Source organism: Apus apus, chromosome 19 (assembly GCF_020740795.1).
Source record: "Apus apus isolate bApuApu2 chromosome 19, bApuApu2.pri.cur, whole genome shotgun sequence".
NCBI classification, from domain to species: domain Eukaryota; kingdom Metazoa; phylum Chordata; class Aves; order Apodiformes; family Apodidae; genus Apus; species Apus apus.
The window spans coordinates 1,014,074-1,034,002 of record NC_067300.1 but is presented as its reverse complement, the minus strand read 5'-3'; the positions used below and the strand labels follow the sequence as shown (position 1 = coordinate 1,034,002).

Sequence of the window (19,929 nt, the reverse complement as noted above, 5' to 3'; positions counted from 1 at the left end):
GAGGTCCACCCAGTTTAATCAAGTTAGGAGTTTAAGCTGAGAAACCTTCATTATTTACTTAAACTTGCAACAACTTCATCCAGTTTCCCATGTCCAACAAAAGTGGAAAAGCTGGGACCCTTCCTGGGTCAGAGGCCAGATTCATCTGAGCAAAAACTGGGAGATGTTTTTTATAAAGACTCCTTGCCCCCCACCTTCTCCAATCAAAAAATATGTCAGTACATTGGGTAAAAACTTTGGGCTTTTCTCTTCCTGTATGGAGGAAGGAATCAAATGATGCTTGGAGCGTGGTAGGTTGATCTTAAAGAAACTTAATACGAGTCTGGGGGTCCTACCCTGTCTGTTTGGTGGCATCATGTCTGTGGTGTCTTTCAAGGCAGTGTCTTGTACAAATGCAATCTGAGCAGCTGCTTGAATTTCCAGTACAAAGCATTGACCATAACATCTGTCAGGAAGACAGTCTCCTGAAGGGATGCCTTCCAAGGGCTGTAGTTGGAGACATTCCACGTGGGCCTGGATAATACCAGGGATGGTGGGAGTACCACTCCACTGACAGTGTTTGCACAGGCACTCAGTGGAGCAGTGCTTACTTTCTCTATACAGATAATTCTACTTTGTGTGCAAAAGATTCAGGTATGAGGAGAAAGAAACAACTTGTGAACTTGTGTTTGCTGCCCTCTCCTGTGTGGGAAGGACACAGTTAAGACCAAGAAGCTGCATTAAACCAGTTTTGTCTTGTTACCAGACTTGGGGGAAAAAAAAAAAAAAAAGAAAAAAAAAGTCTAATAGAGGATGAGGACATGAGGACAACCACCATGCAAATTTTTTCCAAATGTTTTTGGAGACCTCCAGCTCACTTCCACTTGTGACATAAGCCAAGATTTGAACTTGGGTCTCTTGGGGGTAGGTTGGTTTAATCCATTTTGTCATGGTCTCTTTTTACTACTGTGCCATCTGATTTTCTAGTTACTTAAGGCCTCTCATTTCTATTATTTCTCTGTCAAGGGGCATAGACTAGATAATGTCTCTAGTTCCTTTTTGTTTTATGTGATTCTGTTTTAACCTATTTTATTACAAAGTTTTCCTATTCTGTGTTTTCCAAAGAGCCAGGAATGTAGTACATTGAGAATCTGAGAAGCCTACTCAGAACTTGGAAGGGTCTGTTAAGGATTGGTGGGACCAAAATTCATGGGCTGAGAGCTTCATGAACTTAGATCTTGTCTAGCCACATCAGACATAAAGCCCATGTGTGAGGCTGCAGGAAGTTGGGGCCTCTTTATGAAAGTCAGGACTGCAGTTCTGACCACTCCAGTGGTCTGCAGACATATGTAATGGTATAATGATCTGGTATCAATTTTCAGCAATCCCTGTCACTCCTGACTTCTGTCCTCCAAGTCCCTACCTGTACAATTTGCTGCTGCTGAGCCCAGCAGAGCCTTCCTAAGCCATGTTCAGATGAACCCATTGGGTGACAGTGGGCTCCATGAGTGAGTCCACGCATGAGAAGAGTCTCTAGAGCACAGACCATACACATGAGGCTGGCCGGTTTGCCTGTAATTTTGTTTATGTCTCATTTATCCTCAAAGTCACTACAGGAAATACATTTGCCCAGGTATTACAGGTGTAGTTGAAGGGAGACAAGGCCTCACACTGTTGTACAGCTGACCTTGTGCTGGGGGTTGCCAGCTTGAGAAGCGTGGGAGGCACCTCAGCTGTGCTGTGCAGTGATGTGTCAGAACACTGCAGGGTCAGGAACCACCTCTGCACACTAGAGGAGTCCTCCCAGTACAGTTACTGGGAAATTGCCCCTCACTCGTGCTGCAGTATGTGAAGCAAGTGAAGCACCAGGGCCTGCCTGCTGGGCCTGCTGGAGGGCTGGGGGGGCCAGGGCACTGCTGGGAAGTGCAGGGCAGGCTCTGAGACAGCCCTTCAGTCCTGTACTTGAACATGTCAGGGAGGGTGTTCAGGGAGGGAATGCAGATTACTGGGAAGCACAGGGAGAGTCGCCATGGTGACACTCCACGTGTTGCGATGAGGACCTGAGTTCAACCTGCAGACCTGGTCACCTGCACCAGAGGCTTCAGGAGCCGCTTAAGGAAGAGCCTTAGTTAAGGGTTGGGTTATTTTGCAGGGGAGGAGGCCATGACCCTTTTGGTTCAGTCAGGACTGGTGCTCATGGGTTCCCTAAGAGCCAATCCAGGTCACCTCAGCCAGAAGGCATTCAAGAAAAATATCTACCTGCTATCCCTTCAATTATTCTGGCCCGTTTCCCTCCAAAATGAGATATTGATCTTTCTGCTGTATTCAGGGTATGCAGTCATGTGTCACAAGAGCATGTCTTGCTGCCTGTCTGTGTGATTCTGCATCCGTTGTTGACCAGTCACCATTCCTGCTTTGTTCTCCACCCAGCAGAAAGTGCTTTCAGCAGGAGAGTGGAAGGCAAAGCGCAAAACAACTTTGAAGAAACAAACAGCAATTCTCAGAACTCCAGTGGTAAGTGTGTTCACTCCCTCCTGCTGTTGCTTCCCACCTGCCTCTCCAGTGCAGGATTCAGCTGTGATCGGTGGTTCTTTATCTGTTTGGGGTACCTTCCATAAGCAGCTTGTCTCCCTGGGATAGTGCCCTCTTCCCACTCCTGCCCAGGTTCCTGGCACTCCAGGCCTGTAAAAAAGGTGATATGGGGTTCCCAAGGTCCAGGTACTTCAGCATAGATTTTTCAGTGGGGACCAAAGATGAAGGGAAAGGGGAATATGGATGTAGATGAAGCAGTACTTGTTCTTTGTGCATCAGTGATGTCTTTGTGCAGCAAAACGGTTTGCAACAAGCAAGAGAAGTTTGAGAACTCTGAACTGAAGAGCTGTTTGCGTTTTGCAGTGATGTTAAATTTGGCAGGTCATTTACATGTCACTGTGACCAGAGTCCAGCTGTTTCTGGGTTCACTGCATGAAGGTCACAGCAAACCAGATATGGATGTGGGACCAAAATACATGTGCTAGAAGGAATTAAAATTTACTCCACTTCTGGAGTTTCCTTTAAGTCCATGTGGTAGTGGCTAACACTGGCCTAGACAATTCTGTTTAGGTACACCATTTTCAGAGTTTCCTTTGCAAGGCTGTCATCCTGCTGATGAATCCCCTGCCTTCAGTGGGACACTGCTGTTCTCTCACGCTCCCTAAACGGAGCATAACAGACAGGCCAGATGAAATGTTTTTTCAGCATCTGGATGCAGAGAGAAATAATATGCCAGCAGACCAGGCTGGCCTCCCTCCATTCCCTCCCTCCATTCCCCAGTCAGGAGTACCACAACATGTGGTGGTCACAACACCACTAGCATGAGTTGACAGGTAAGGGAAAGGGTTTCTCTTTGGAGCAGGTTGCACAACATCTGTTGGGGCTTTTATGTCTGCCTCTGAAGCAAATAAAGTACTTTCTGGAACCATGTTGAAAAGGAATGAAGTGGTGTTGGAAAACCCACATGCAGTAGCAGAGTGGGCAATAGTGAATGAGAGAAAAGTTGTTTGTTACTAAAATACTGTGTATTATGTTTTGGGAAATAATTATGTACTAATCCAAACATTCACCACAATTACAGCTGTTCATTCGGGGACAGAAAAACCTAAAGAAAAGAGGTGTAAGCAGAATCCATCAGGTGAGCTTGTCTCTGTGTTTCAGGCCCTTGTACTTTTCAGGTCTGTTCCACTTGGGTAGCAGCAGCCAGGAGCCCCTGGGGACTGGCCAAGTCTATCTTCAGTCAGCCCAACCAGGCTGCTGGACATGACACAAAACAATGTAGTTCACTGACTGCCAGGAGTTACTAGCCTGACTTGCTGCTCTGAAAGTTGCTACTTGTCTCTCAGCAGGTTTGCTCCTGGTGTCCTGTCTTCTGTGGGCAGTATGAGTGGTCTGTCTGAAGGGTTTCAAAGCCCTTTAAATGCCTGTCTTTAAATGCCAATATACCATGTGGGTTCCTGATTCCTCTGGGCCTTTTGAAAGCAGCAGCCTTAGATTGTTCCTTTTTTATTCCTGTCAAGCCCAGCATGGCTTACAGAGGAGTGATAGAATTATCTTCCTTCATATCAAACGGCTCCTCGTAAAGCCAAGAGAGCTGCAGAATGGAAAGTGAACCTCTAGCATGGGAGGGGTCCAGGAAATACTGACAAGAAGCACACACAATAAAGTGTCTGTATTGAATAGTCCAAGACTCTACTTCTGTCTGAACTGCTATTAAATACTGACCTATTGTTGCTGTGACTCATCTCACAGACTCCCCCTGCCATCTCCTTGTACCAGTCCTCATCATACTCATCCTCCTGGATCTGTTTCTATCTGAACTGCAACATTTAAAGCACATGAGTAAATTCTCACAGTAAAAATTAAAACAAAGGCACAAAATCTTACAAATTGAGCCATGAATTTCACATGATTTGCTGGTCGTACTTCATTGTGAGAAGTGTTTCTGTCTGCACTACATGGATGGTCAGTTTGTTTTAGTGGCATAGTCTAGGGCCTGGCAGGCTGCAGGGGTGTTGCAAGGTGCCCACCTGAACATCTGTTTGAGCCAGGAAATTTGAGGAACTTGTGAGCTGCTTGGGACTAGTTTGAGGGGAGTTTGGCTCTGTTGGAAGCAGTTCTTTTCTGATTGGGCAGCTGACACACTCCTCAAAGCCAGACCTGTGCATGGGATTGTATAAACTTCTTTACCCCATTCCCTTATCTATCCTGCATCCTATTTTCTTCCTCAGCTTTCCCCCCTTGACTCCATCTTTGTGCTGCTTCTTATGTGTCCCATTCAATGCTCTTTTCCAGCTCTTGCACCAAGCCATTTCTTCTCATTTATTATTTCTTATTCTAAGGAGTCAGTCTGAATGTTCCCTTTGATAGCAGCCCAAGTGAGCATCACTATGTCACAGTGGTGATGCTGGGAATGGCACTGGTGGTTAGAGAGGCCGTGGGAAGCGCTGCAGGCATCTGTGTGCTTGGGTGTCCAAGCAGAGCTCTCAGGAACTTCTCTTTTAAAGAGCTGACAAGTCCTTGCCTCCCCATTTTCCTTCCTTCCTTCCATGGCTGTTTCAGTAGGTGGGATAAACTCCATATGGCTCAGTGTTCACATGTGTGATATAAACTCCTGGGAGTAATTCTGGCGTTGTTGGCTTATCCTCACTTGTGCTCCAGCTAGCAGATTTCACGCAGGCAGGGAAGCAGCTGGTGATAATGTGGTTGAGAATAACGGCAGGACAGACACTTCCATCCTCCCCGCTTCCATCTGCTACTTATCACCAAACTCCTGCTGCTGTAAGGAACAGTCGCCAGGTTTGGGAGGTAAATGTAGGTCCCAGTTGAGCAGCCTGAAAGCTGTATGACTTGGCCTGGTTAAATGCTTGATTCCCTGAACCACTTGTTCTGTGTGGATGTGAGTTTTGTGTCACAGGCTCAGTTACAGTGATATCAAAGAGAACAGCAGTGTTTTTTAGGCCACCCAGCTGGGTACATTGTGCTTTTCCTTGTGTCACCATCCTGACTTGCAGTGCCACAGACCACTTCATGTCTGGAATGAGGGGAAGGACGAGCAGAGCAGAAAGGTCAGCAACTAAAGCCACCCAAAACAGGCTTTAACACAATGCTGTAGAGAGTCCTAAGTGGGAGCAAGACACCTAGAAGCAAAATGTTTGTTTTCAGATGTCTCTTGTGCACAGCCCCAGTCCTTATCATAGTGGGATCCTTATCTGGGGAACCTGGCATCTTGCTGCCCATGAAACAGCAGCAGTTCCTGCTCTGCACAGCAAACACTGCTTCATGGCAGCATTTTGAGTCCATCTACTAGCAGCAAGTCCTTTTCCCAGCAGACCATGATGGAGCCTCTAAGTGGATGTAGAAGCATGGTTTAGCTGCTGTCCACCTCCTGATGAAGAGAGTGTCCTTGGTATTAATGGGAAAGAGTTTCCACATGGAAAGTTTTCCTGGAAGTTTCACAGTGCTTTAAAAATAATACCCACTCAAATGTACAAAATGCTTCCTTGGCCTGTTTTTGGAGCGCAGGCAGCCAACACAAAGGTGCCAAGTCTCATGAAGCTTGTGATTATTCACTGCTGAACTAAGTAAGGTCCAGAAAACAATTACATCCCCTGGCTGTGAAAGATGGAATCGGCTCGTTGCGGTGGGTAAGCTGTTCATCATCTCAGATGCTGTAAAGCTGCTTTTCAAGAAAACACTCCTTGGTGGTGGTGGCTTTGTTGGGTCTTGACATGTGCAGGTTTTTCAGTAGTAAATGCCAAAAAAATACTTGAAGTCCAGCTTGTACAAAAGTCGTCTTGCAAAAGCTAGAGATGATCAGCCTGAGCATGGGAAGGAAAAAGGGGCAAATGTGTGTGTTGTGCTTCCACTATGCGCTGCGGGGGCAGGCAGAGCAGCCTTGGACAGGGACTCTGCAGTGGGACAGTGTAACCACAGACCTGTCTCTTCCCAGGCTTTTGGATCTCTCTCTTGTCTCACTTTTTATCTGACTGAGGAAAGCCTCAAGGGCAACAACCAGCTCTAAATCAGTGTTCATAGCATGATCCAGCCTCAGGCTGCTGTTTTGGACACTGCAAGTGACTCCTAAGTGAAATGAATTTGCAGTTGTATCACCTGGAGACCAAGAGGGATGAAGGAGAAATTGTGAGATTTAAGAAGAAAAAAAAACACAGCTAAAAAGGAGGGCGGGGGGGAAAGTACTGTAGTTTAACACCTTAGAATACAGCCATCAAAAGAAAAAACTAATTGAAATTGACAGTAGTTATTGATGTCTAAACTTGCTAGATGTTGTGAACGTGTAAGACAACATTCAAAATTATGGAGGGAATTGGGAAGTATTTTAACTTTCAAGGTTGATTTAAGCTGTATAAATATGTCTCAATTTCACCTGCTGCATTAGGTAACTGTTACTGTCATAAGTTCCTGTGGAACAAATTCTGGCATTTACAGGTTTTAAAATGTCAGAGCTTTTCATTTGTATTTATATAGGGAAGCTTTTCTTTCCAGCAGTATTTATTTCCTACTGGGTAGAGGGGCAAGGGAAAGATCTTTTTTTCAGTCAGTTCATGCCAAGTTGAGGTGAGATTGAGACAAAAAAAGTTTATTTCCTCCTTTTGATTTAGAAGTAAAGAATTTTGGAAGAGACTGAGAAAGGTCGGTTCTCAAAATTTAAAGGACATCCAAAGGACTAAACTTGAAATGCACACTTAGAGGGATTTTAGAAGTGGCAAATCTGTTAGTCAGTCATTTCCTGATCATATATCTGCTGTATTTCTTTTTAGTGAATCAGTTCTAAGTGCAAAGCTTTTGTCAGTAATGCATTTTATTTTTCTATGTGTACAGCACACTTAAGATAGTTATATCTAGCTAGTGAAAATGTACCATATCTTATGGATCCTAATTTCCATCCAGTTGTAGCATGGAACTTTTTGAAGCAGAAGGATAAATAGAAATGTTTCATTCACTACTTGCCACATCAAGCCAGTATTTTTATTGTGTGTTGAGCAGGGTGATCTCTCAGAGAGATAGTATGTCTCTTGCTTCACAGCTGAGCAGAACTAACCTTTATTTTTATGGAAGGCAGTAAAAAGACAGAGTGCAAATCAGCATTAAACTATAAATCTCTTCTGAAGCTTTTTTTTTTATTTGTGGTGATGGGAGCAGACATGATGGCTGCTTGAGGCCCCCATGAAACTTCTGTTGCAGAGTCAGTGCAGTTCCTGGTCTTGCCTTTATAGTGCCAGGTCCTGTCGTGCACCCAAACAGAACAGAAGGGCAGACTGAGACACCCAGTGGTGGGTGGCTACTGAGACACCCAGTGGTGGCTACTGACAAACTTCTGGGATGAAAGAAATTGCATTGTGATGTTGAGACTTGTCAGCATTACTGTGTGTTCATGAGACTTGAGGGGATGAGAGAGTGCAGCTGAGGGCAACAAAGATGATTGGGGGATTGGAGCATCTCTCCTATGAGGAAAGGCTGAGAGAGCTGAGACTCTAGCCTGGAAAGACAAGGCTGAGGGGAGACCTTATCAATGCCTATTCATCTGTCTAAAGGGTGGGTGCAGGGAGGATGGAGCCAGACTCTTTTCAGTAGTTCCTAGTGACAGGATGAGAGGCAACAGGCACAAGCTGGAACATGGAAAGTTCCATTTAAATACGAGAAAAATCTTCTGTACTAGTAGTGACAGAGCACTGAAACAGGCTGCCCAGGGAGGTTGTGGAGTCCCCTTCTCTGGTGATCCTCCAAACCCACCTGGATGCAGCCCTGTGGAATGTGCTTTGGGTGATCATGCTTTAGCAGAGGAGTTGGACAAGGTGATCTCTTAAGGTCCCTTCTAACTCTGACAGTTCTGTGATTATGTGATGGGTGATCTCACTAGAGAGAAAGGATGTTCAGGTCCTCAAACTACCAACTAGTCCAAAACAAGCTGGTTTGTGCTGAAAGTGCAGGTGCACATACGGGAGCAGTCTCCTAGGTATGTTACAGGCTTTGGGATCTTCCTTCTCTGCACTTGTTGGCCATACATCCTCTTCTGCTCTTTTTAAGTAGTCCAGTGATCATAAGGGACATGCAGTTCTTGTTGGATTTATTCTGGGAAGACATGACTTTTAGGCTAGGATTTCTGTGAATGCAGCTTGAATGCTTGGGGCATAATAATTCTTGCTTGTTGGTTGCAGGCTGACATTAGCGCACCAGCCACGTACACCTCTGCCTCCTGGGACAGACCCAGCAGTCTTGCAGGTCGTGTCAGCTGGAGTGAAGCTCAAAACACAAATCTCATTCAAGTGGTTAATTTTTGGTAACCCTCTCTCTCATCCGTTGGTTAGTTTGCAAATGGTACAAGCCTGCTACTGTTGGTGACCAGTTCTGAGGAGTGAGGAAAGAGGGAGGTTGTCATTGTGTCAGCTCCTACATTGTCATAACTAAGCTGTGCAGAGCACCAGTCACCCAGACCAAGGGGTAACAAAATTGCATGTGCATAGAGCTGCATTTTCCAAAGCAGCCTAAAAATTACGTGCCCAGATGAAGGATTTACCATCTGAGTGCAATTCTTATCATGACAAGAAGAGTCATGGGGAGAGGCTTCAGTTAATAAAGTGTCACTTTGCTCCATCATGTAAATATGAGTTGCTGTGTCCAGTGGGCATTTGTGTGGAATTGAGGTTTCCAGGAATGAACTGTTTATTTCTGGTACCACATTTATTTAAGTTGTTTCAGACTTGTCATGTTGAGCAGGCAACTTGTAGACAGGAAGAAATCTGAAATAATCTGAGTTAAAATAACCACTCAGCAGCAGGTCTCTCTGGGTGAAATCCTGTCAATTGCTCAGGAGCTCTGGGACACCAGGAAGGACATCGAGACAATACATATGAAAGACATGGAGGTAAGACTGTGAGCAGTCAGCAGAATTTGGAGGAAGTAGCCAGTGGTATGAGCTGTGGAATGCAGTCTTCAAGCACAGATATTGTGCTGGGATGAGGCTGGACAGTACATGGCAAAAAGGGTGACTGATAGACCAATAAATGGACAGAAAAAGGTGAACTCCTGCTTCAGTTTTGCCTTGAGAATCTGTGGAGTGAAAGATAAGCAACTACCTGAAACAAAATTACCATTAGTCCTTCCAACTATGACACTTCCATAAATGTTCTCTGAGCAGTTGGCTTTAGTGGAGCTGCCTATGCTGAGGCAGGGACATTACAGTGCATGGATAACAAAATGTCCCATAAAGACCAGGAAAACCCCAGCGGTCTCTCTTCACTTAGAATACCACGGTGACAGTGCTTAGCAAGTGGCCTGAACTCCTGTTGCAGCCTGGCTGTGGTTTTCAATGGGTATAGGAAGTCAAGTATAATGTGGAGACTATGTTAGCACTTCTGGCTGGAAAGCAGCCAGAGAGTATATTGGGAATTCATTGTGGTGTGTTAAGTGGGGCATGCCACTGATGTGTGCCTCTTCCAGATCAAGGTGACTTCTGGGAGGATGGTAAAATGTCAAAATCTTACTTGCTGCTGGGGTGCTGAATGGTCTCTTTAAAGCCTGAAGCCTTGGGACAGTCCAGTGAGCATCCATGTGTTCACTAAGGACACGTCCCAGAGCAGAGGCAGAGAGCACAGATAGTGAAGGAATGGTACCTGGAGGTCCCTGCCCTCTTCAGCTGCTCAGTAGGACCAGATTAAGAACCTGTTTCAGTGCAGATCTTCCTCCAGATACAGACCTCATCAGCTGCAAATAACACTCTTAGGGCAACGTTGGGAAATAGCAATCAGCAGCATTCCTTATCCTGCCTGTGCCTTCCATGCATACCCTTTCCATAGCATTCGTGTCTTTGCCAAGCATCATCCATGCCTTCATCTTCATTCCTTGCTGGTTGGCTCTGCCAGTTGAAGCCCTATTGAACAGCTTAGGTCCTCATCATGTTGAAATGTTTAGCATGAAGGCTCCCTGTGCTTGACCTGTGCTTTCACTGAAGTTTTCCTTACAAGAAAACCAGTCCAAGATTGTCAGCCCTGAGAGCCTCACTCACCAATGCTTTAATTCAGAACTTTGGACCTGGGGCCATTCTGTAAATGCCCTAAATTGACTGAATATTTGACACGAATGGTTTCTTCCCCTCTGCAGGGGTTTGACAATAAAGCACCTCGCCTGGAAACTGTAGGAAGCTGCACAGGGTCTGAGGTGCTGAGAATCCCTCCTTCTGCTCCAGTGCACTGCAGGGTGGATGCAGATGGATCCTGCCAGTTAAAAGAGAGCTTGCTGAAGGAAAAAAAAACAAACAAACAGTGAAAGGAAATTTGGTTTCATCCTGGTTCAAACCAGGACACCTCTGGTTGACCAAGGGCTCGTTGGACATCCAGGGTTTCCATTCTTCTCAGCCACACCTTGAAGAGAGCTGTGCTTGACAGAAAATGTGTGTTCTCAGCCTGAAGTAACATTCACTACTTAGGAGCTCTCTCGTTTGGCAAACCTTTCAGTCAAGCTAAAACACCCCATTTTTCCTGCCCAGCTTCAGTTTGAGGAAGCTCCATGGTGAATCTGGGATCTTGCATCTGGGGCTCCAAAAAAACACATTTGTAAAGGTTTTTTGTCCCCTTAGCTTTTTTCCTGCTGGCCCTCCACACTTGACTTTTTCCGTTACTGTTGCATAGGGTGTATGTTAAAATCTCTGGACATTTCAGAATGGGAAGGAAAGATGCAGATGAGATGTTGTGAGAAACGTGACAAGACACCCAGAGAAAATTCATGGTTGGACATGTCGTAATAGGTGGTAAATGGAAACCCTTATCCTGACCCAGTTAAATCTGAAGGTGCAGGGATCAGTGTGCAGACAGGCAGAGCTGTGTAGCATGCAGCCAGGTCTCTGCCAGTCTCAATATTTAAATCTCTTTCTTTTTTGCAGAAGCAGCAAGTCCCCTGATTTCAAATCCTTTCCCAGTTTTACAAAGTAAGTGTGTCTGTGGTGCACAGTGGTAGGGACTTTCACCCTGCAGCCCTGCTGCCCTGCCCTCTTAGCATTTTTCATTAATAAATGGGTTGATTTTTTTTATTATGAGTCTGCATGTCAAAACCAAAATGCCTTCCTTCTGTGGCTCTGGTTTCAGATTTAAATGCAAAAGAAATCCTTCCGGGAGTTTCTGTGCAGTATGTGTGGCTGCTGGACCATTTAGACTCACAGGCTTCTGGGAGTTAAGTTTTGTGAAATATGCCAATAATTCGTGTTCTGAGAAACCAAGGAATGAAGACTGAAACTGACTCCATGTTTAAGTTACCTTTATGCACAGGAAAAGTTGTCTTCATGGCTCAGCTCACTAAACACCTTTGTAGCGATGATTCCCTTTTGACCTGAGGGCACAGATGAGAAATGGGAGCCCAGGCCATGGTGGTGAGCAAGCCAGGGGGGAAGGAGAGCAGGTTTGGGTGGGCAGAGGCAGGTGTGGTCTCTGCTTGAGGTTCTGCCCCGTATCCTTGATGCTTTCAACAGGCAGATCTTTGTTCTCACAGTGTGTACAGTTCCTGCTTGCCTTGTGTCAGCACTCTAGGGGTGATACTGTCTGTGAGAGCCTTTAACCCAGGGCTTCTGTCCCCAGGTGCTGCACCCTGAGCATGGCCACAGTGGCAGAGGACACTTGTTCTTTCTCCGTTTAAAAACCTGAGAAAGAAGAGCAAGCTTTATTCGGAACGTGGGAGTTACACTGGAAGAGAAGTCAAATCAGCATCAACCAGTTTACCATTGTGGTGCTTTCAGGACTCCCCTTTTTTAAAGCATGCTTCATAGCACCTCACCTGTTGTCTGAGATGGGGGAAGTGAAAAATCCTGGTTTCAAGAAACTTTTTTATTTTGGTATTTGATGGTGTTTTTCTAGGAGACTGCTGAGTCAAACCTCCTGTTTCATTGCTTTGTGTCAAACACAGGGGAAGATGCAGTTACACTGTTACTAAAGCTAAAGCAAATGGAAACAGTGGACGAAAAGCTGAGAAGTTTCTCTTACAGTTCTGCATTTGTTTTTCATCAAAATGTGAACAGAAGTGTTGAAATGTGGGTCCTTAATGGTGAGAGATCTGCCTGGGGGCTGCTCCCTGCGCTGCCATCAGTCGTGCAGGCTGCTGGGTTTCCCTCCTGCACAAGCAGCTCAGGGCGTTTTCTTTCTGTTGAAACTTTCTGTTAATAGCTCACAACTCATGTTTGCTCCTGGCCTCAAACCAGGCTCTTCTCTTTGGTCTGGCTTAGATGTGGCAATGAGACTTAACATGGGAATTAGGGTGATTTATTTAACCTTAGCACAAGTGCTATTTTTTCTCATCTTGGCTTACACAGCCTGATGCTTTACTCTGCAGCCTTGTTCACTGGGTATATATAAAGCTCTTATAAAAGTGTCTAATAATAGGCCTGGGGAGAGATGTTCTAAATTGGGCAACGAGCTGTGAATGTTAGTTCTATGTGGCTCAAGAGACTGAAGAGGCTTCAGCAGCTGCTGGTGCATTAGATTTCTGAAAAGGTGTTTTCAGGGAGTACCTGGGCAACCCAATAAGGTTGCCCTCGACTAAAGGAGACCAGTAGCATGTCTTGTTTGGAGCAGAGAGAGACCTGGCTCACAAAGCAGCTTCATTTTTGGGGGGAGGAGGAGTGCTTTGTGCTCAGCAGCCAGCACCCGGTGCACCACAGAATAGTGTCTCTTCTTTTTGAGGCAGAAAGCTCTTTAATGCCTGACAGGAGAATGAAATGCCATAGCCTGGGGATGCTGCAGTGCTCAAATTTCAGCCTGAGCTTGCAGGAGGCTGCTGGCAGTGCCCTGGGACGCCTGTTTGCAGTTCCAGCAGCACCACCTGCTTGCAGCGGGTTTGTTTGTGCTCCCCATTACATTGTGGGAAAACTCTGGAATGAGAGTCAAACTCCACTGAGATCTGCTGACTGTAGAGCAGCCCTTTTCCTCTAGCAGACAGGACACATTCAGAGTGATTTCCTCCTTCTTCCAGATTTTCAAATATTTTGCTTCTGAAGATCCGTGCAGAGTCAGGATCCTGATCAGCACGATCCGTGGGTTGCTGCAGGGAGAGTAGCTCTGCCCTTCAGAGAGTGGCTCTCCAAGTGCTGGGGTCTGCTCCTCTGCATGGCAGGCAGTGGAGGGAGCAGGTAGCACAGCTCAAGAGAACAACCTGCTGGGTCTGTGCCATGAGCTCTGAATGGAGGGGACAGGCAGTGAGGAAGGAAGAATGGGAGGAGGAGGTGGGCGATGATGGTGGGTGAACAGACAGCAGGGACAGGCACAGTCCCTGTGCAGCCAGTCACCTGTCAGGTGCTGGATGTTGTACCCTCTCCATGCCTTCTCAGGTGCTGTGAGGACAGTCTGACCCACACAACATTTGCCATTTCATGTGCAGACTTTCTGCTGCCAAATTTAGGCTACAGGATTGTGGAAGGCTTCTGAACATACAGTAGCACAGAGCCAGGGACACAGCAGGGCTAAGGTGGCAGCCTGAATGCTCTGAGTGTCCAGTTTATGATTTCTTATCCTTTTGTGAAGACTAATGCTTGTTTCCACTTCTTCTGCAAAAAAGTCTCTTGTGTTTAGGTCAGCCATGTGGCAGAACGTGGAGGACAGGAGATGTCCAGAGCCTTGCTTTGCAAGGCCCCAGACACAGCAGCATGTGTCAAGGGTCAGACAGAGCCATTTCCCTGGTGCTGCACAGGCTCTCCAGCTTTTCCTGCTACTGCAGGAAAGTGTGTTGTAGCTGTGAATGAATATGAACCCGTGGGAGAGCTTGAGATGTGTCCCAAGGCCTGCAAAACATGCAGCATCTGTGCCTGCCACCCCAGCTTCACAGCTCAGGTTTTGGTTGTGTGCAAAGCTTGTTTTCTGGAGGTGGCCAGAGGAACAATAGCAGCCTGGCCTTTCTTCTGAGACATCTAGCCAAGTGTGAGAATGTTGGGGTTGAAGTTTCTAGAGGTGAATGTGGCAAGATTTTAATGGCTCATTTGCTAATGTGAAGGTTTTTGTGGGATGCACTAGGGGCAGCCAGTGGTATCGAGGCTCCTTTCTGCTGCTTGCAAACTGCAAGTCACAGCTTGGTCAACAGAGCAGGAGCAACCAAAGCCTAGGATTTCAGCCTGTAAAGGGTGAGTGCTCTGAGAACAACCTCAGTGAGCTCTCTGCCTGTCTTCTTCCACCTTTCATGGCTGTGTCAGGTGAGCTTTAGGCTGTTCTCACACCCTCCCTTCCCATCACCTGGCTGCTAGAGGTTGAGCAGCAGTTACTGGGAGTGAGCTGTGGAAACGAGGGAAAGCTTTTGCTTCCTGGTGAATTTATCCTCCACTCCCTTGAGGTACAGGTGTGAAGGAAGGTTGTGTGAGTGCAGCAGCCCTGCGTGCCCACTGGGACTTGGTGGGGTCTTGGGATGATGTAGCCCACATCCTGCCCCAGTCAAGGAAGGCTCAGGGTGCTGGGAGCTGTGGTGACAGGTGGCAGCTGGAGGCCCAGCCTGCAGACTGAGCAAGCCAAGTGCACAACAAGAGACTAGCTGGAACCAGGGTGTGTTCAGCATCTGCCCAGGAGAATGCAAATAGAGGAAGCTTAGAGAAAGCAGAGCACCCTCCTCCCCAGCCCACACCAAGGGAACTGAACTGGGAAGTCCACAGCACCTGGCAGTGCTAAGAAGCCCATGGACCTAAGTGAGACGCAGGAGCCTGGCTGAACATGTGGGGAAAATGTGTTTTTTTTTTCCTTATCAAAAGTGGGTCCTGAGGCTCCTGCCACAATTCCCACTGCCTCAGATGCAGAGCAGCAAAAGGAATTGGTTCCTGAGAAGCAATGAAGGGTTTGAGGTGATGGAGGTTTCCAGTAGCAGGAGACAGGCTGCCTGCACAGTCCTGCAGCAGGTTGGAAACTGAGCTGGCTGCTCAGCTGCTCTTCCTGCTCTGCTTGTACCTGAGGCCTCTCTTGGCCACCCAGAACAATTGAGTCATTTGGGGAGCACAAGTGTCCTTGAGGGGCTTGGTGCAGACAGCACAAATGGGTCCCAGCTTTCCTTGTACCACCACAAGCAAAGCCAAGAGGGAAAGGAGAGGTTTTATGATTGGAGCAGTCATGGGAGGACCTGTGGGCCCCTTGCTAAGTTCAGACCACCTGGTGGAGAACAGATCCTTGCTGGATGCTGTAAACCTCAGTCTGAGCAGGGAAGATGAGAGCTGAAATTCTCCCTGGGGATAGGAAAAGCAGAGGTCAGGACCTCAGTGGAGGGGGCTGTACTCCTAGGAAGGAGAAGGGGGCACAGGTGTGGCTCACAGGGCTATTCAGAGCAGTTTTGACAACTTTCCTGTTTAACTCTGCTTTTAAGCAGAAATCCAAGGCAGAGCTGATGTACTTGCTGTGTGTACCAGCCCAGATGGGCAGTTCTTTTTCAGTGGTGGCTTTTGCTTCATTTCAGATACAGGTTGTGTTTCTTTTCTCCACCTTCCAGATCCTTCTCCCTCTTCTAGCACTGATCCACCCAACATTCAGCTTGGCTGTTCTCAGCTCTCTGCTATGTGGAGCAAAGGGGCTTTGAAGCTGAAATCTCAGAAGTATGGGGGTTGGGAAAGCCCTGGGAAGTAAAGCAAGTTCAATCATTCCCATGAGAATTCTGTGCATCCTCCTGAGCATCCCTTCCCTTCTCCCTGGGAAAGACTTTTGAATTGTTGTATGAATCTAAATTTTATCCCTAGTTTTAACTTTATTTATTTTCATTTGTGGCAAACTGTAGACTTATATGATTCTTTGTCTCAGAGTTACTTAGCAAGTGTTTTTGCATTTTCAGAATACAAAATTACTTCTTGAAATTGGGCAGTGTTTTTTTTTCCAGAGGTGGACATTTCTGTAGTAGGGCAAACAGGAAGGCTTTTGGAATGGGATGAAAACCAACAGGATTTTTCTGAGAAGAATCACAAATGAGAGATCTTTCAGAGTCACTGGGTGCACTGAGTACACAGGATGTTGTAGTGGCAGAGGGAGGAGCTTGGGATGAAGACTGTGGAGATCTTGATGGCCACTGCATGATGGATGGGAATGGGGAAAACCCAGAAAAGACTGGCCAGGAGTGAAGGGGAGTCAGGCAAGGGGAGAGCTAGAGGAAAGACAGCACGGCTTGCTGATGATGAAACAGCTGAGATTGTAAGAGGAGAAAGGTAAACAGCTCAGTGAGACAAAACAAGCTGAAATGGAAATGTGGGGATGTAGTAAAACAGGGAAGAAAAATGAATGTGAGAGATGTGCTGCTTGGAGAGTGCTGGGTGTAGGTGCTAATGGAGCGTGGGGAAGAGTTGTTCTGGTGTCTACGTGGAAACCTTCTTCTGGGGAAACTGTGGAGACTCTGTACTTGCCTGGGAGCAGAGGAGTCCTTGGACTGCAGCAATGAAGGGTTGATTGTACTGCCACTGCTTTCTCTGGCCAAGATTACTGCAGGCAGAGATGGCAGAAGGGAATGCATGTGCCTGCTTCTGGTTAAATGACATTCGTGTGACCCTTTCGAGACCGCTCCCGAGTGGCAGACAAAGATACTATGTTTAGGAAGGAGACATTGTTATTTATTGCAGGTTTGTACAAAGCTGGGTGCTTGTTGCCTTCCTACAAATCAGGCACACCAAACCAGGTTATTCATGACATATTTATGCACAAAAGTATAGAGTTAATAAGTTTCTAGTCCAGCCACCCTATAGTGATTGGTGAGTGATTTACATATAGTTACATGACTTTTCCTGCTATCACACATGCTCAGGGGAAGGGTCTTTTTGACCTGGGGGTGTCATTTTTAATATTATAATGACATTTAAACGAGCCAAGTTGACCTAAAGGAGGCAGTATTGCAACTTCTACAGCTTCAACTGCCCAAGACTGGTTTAGCCATCAGTCTTCTTGATTCTGGTTCTCCTTTATCTCACCCCCTGCGTTCCTTAGGTCCACTTATCTGTATAGACCTCAAATCTTCTCTGCCAAGTTGGTGATTTACAAGACACTCTTTAAACCTCTTGATTAATTGCCTTCTTCAAGGCCTGGTTATTGCAGGATGTCCTCGCTGGCTGTGGCACTAATTGTGTGTCTCTCTGACTGCAGTTTTAACTTATATATATATACAGAGCACATCTTACACAAAATAACTACATTATTCTAAATTTCTGAGTTATTTTTTCCAACACATGGAGACCTGAAATTATCCCAGGGAGCTGCACTGTAACATCTCTGAATTCTAGACTTTCTGAAGCACCTATGATGTTCAGCCAGTTCTGTTCTCCCAACTGTATTGTAGGAGAAGGGGCTCCAGCAAAGCAGTGGGGTAAACTTTGTAAGTTGCCCTGCCTGCAGCACTGGAGCTCTTCTAACTCTGCCAGGAACCTGTCAGCAACATTCAGCAGGCTCTTTGAAGTGTGACTTCTTTCATTAGATTGATAAAAAGTTCATTTTGTCACTTGAAGGAGGAGTCAGCCCCTTAGAGACATTTCCATCTGAGCAGTCTGGTCTCCAAAAGCAGCAGAAGCAGATAAGTGCATCTGTAACACAAGGCATCTGATATTGAAATGTATGTCAAAGAGGGATGGTTTGCACCCATGTGGGTTCTTCTGATAATAACAAAAGGATTATAAACAACTAGATGACATTGTACCTCTTATGGCATTTTACCACAACTGACTGTTTTGCTACTGATGATTTTACCAGTAACAGCCAATCTGTGTTAATTCTCCGAGTCCTGAAATGCCTGAGTGTGCCACTCAGCTGCCAAAGTCTTCCCTTTCGTTTCACAAGCACTGTTACTTAAGTACAGTATTTCCAAACTTCCTTGCTACGGCAAAACAAAGGAGTAGCATGACGAGAATACAGGAAGTATTAAAGTTAAATAAAGCCCTGGGCACAGCTCCTCCAGATGGAGCCAGCTCTATCATTCCAGAGGGCTGGAGGTTCTGTGAGGAAGACACGTTGGATGTTTAACCTCACTGCTCTAAGTACAGACCACTTATGGTCCCTTTTGTGTTTTTCCTTGCAGCTTCCTGTAGCCGTATCATGAATTCTGGGTTTTGCTACCTGAGATAGACATCTTGCAGATTATAGACAAGTCAGGCTTGTGCCTTCTTGTATTTTGGTTCTTCCATCCTGCATGCTGGTGCTTTTGCTTATGTGCAATAGATTTCTAAAGTTTCACTGGTGCAGAATATATATTTCCTTTCAAATTGTAGATAGAGATTTCTGGTAAGTTGCAGCAATTGACCTTCCTCTCCGTGTGCCAGGCATTGATATGCAAAGTTGTTCATATACCAAATATTTGTCCATGCTGCTGTTACAGAACAAAATGCCACAGCATAAACAGTGGCAGCATGCTGGTGTATCTGGAATTCCAGAAGCAATCTGAATGGTAACAGATTTCAGCCGCTCTAGTTTGATGCTACATCTGTCAACTAATGCACTCAACTAATACTGTTAAAATGAGCAACTGCAAACATTTGCTATTAGATTAATTCAGTGGAAAAAATGCACTTCAAACATACTTGTTAGATCAGAACTTAACACATCTCTCAGCTCCTAAGGGAGCTCTGCACCCAGCTCTTTCCTGACTCCACCTCATCTGGATTACTGTGGCAACATGGCTCTCCTGTTCTGCTCTCAGCCTTCTGGCACAGCTCTGATTTCTGTACTTCTTCCCCTCCACCTCTGCTTAACCCCAGTGACTTGCTGCCCCTGAGCACAGTGGCACTCACAGTCTCAGTGCACTTGCTGACAGCCACAAAAGAACCCAAGCTGAGTTCTCCCGGGCACTTCTCCATGCCCTGACTTCTGAGCACCAGGTTTTTTCACAACCTGATACTTCTTGTCTTACTCAGGAAAGGCAGCAGAGACTGGAATTTGACAGAACTGGATGTAAAATGAACTTACCAGGCCTTGCTTTCAGGCTTAAAAAGAGCAAGGAAAAGCTTAAAGCAGCCTCTGGAGCAGATGTGAGCTAGTGAACCTGGTTGGTCTCAAACCCTTGTGCAGAGTCACTGAGATCCCACCCAGGTGCTGGCGGGTGCTTCGCTTTGGTGCACAGGCTGTCCCTCTGCCACCCTTGCCTTCTTCTGGCAGTGAAGTGAAGCAGGTGGATAAATGCCTGACCCCAGCCCAGGAAGCAGTGACATGCCCCAACACATTCCCAACTCAGAGCCCAAGCCCTGTGGGTTCATCCTGAGGAGCTGCTATCACCTGCACACATGGGCTGAGGTGACAAGGACCGTGCCCTAAGGTGCTGCCCCACTACTGTACAAACTGAAGTATGCACGTGTGATGCTTCCCTGCATACTCTGTATAATTCTTCTGAACTGATTTCTCCCAAACAGAGCCTTACACCTGTGGAGCTTGTGGAATCCAGTTCCAGTTTTATAACAATCTCCTGGAGCACATGCAGTCCCACGCAGGTAAGCTG

The 19,929-nt window shown here is 46.3% G+C and overlaps 1 protein-coding gene across 6 annotated transcripts in view; it reads left to right on the top strand.

Moving 5' to 3' along the window:
- Window positions 1-19,929, top strand: part of ZNF618 (zinc finger protein 618) — a 161,456-nt gene that overhangs the window by 126,406 nt on the left and 15,121 nt on the right. For 2 of the 6 annotated variants that reach the window (XM_051636472.1, XM_051636471.1), the window contains 3 exons: window positions 2,410-2,493; window positions 3,593-3,649; window positions 19,844-19,921. In XM_051636472.1, coding sequence (XP_051492432.1) covers window positions 2,410-2,493; window positions 3,593-3,649; window positions 19,844-19,921 — 219 coding nt within the window. The remainder of the gene's footprint in view (window positions 1-2,409; window positions 2,494-3,592; window positions 3,650-19,843; window positions 19,922-19,929) is intronic. The other 4 variants (XM_051636474.1, XM_051636473.1, XM_051636477.1 and 1 more) reach the window with 3 other exon arrangements.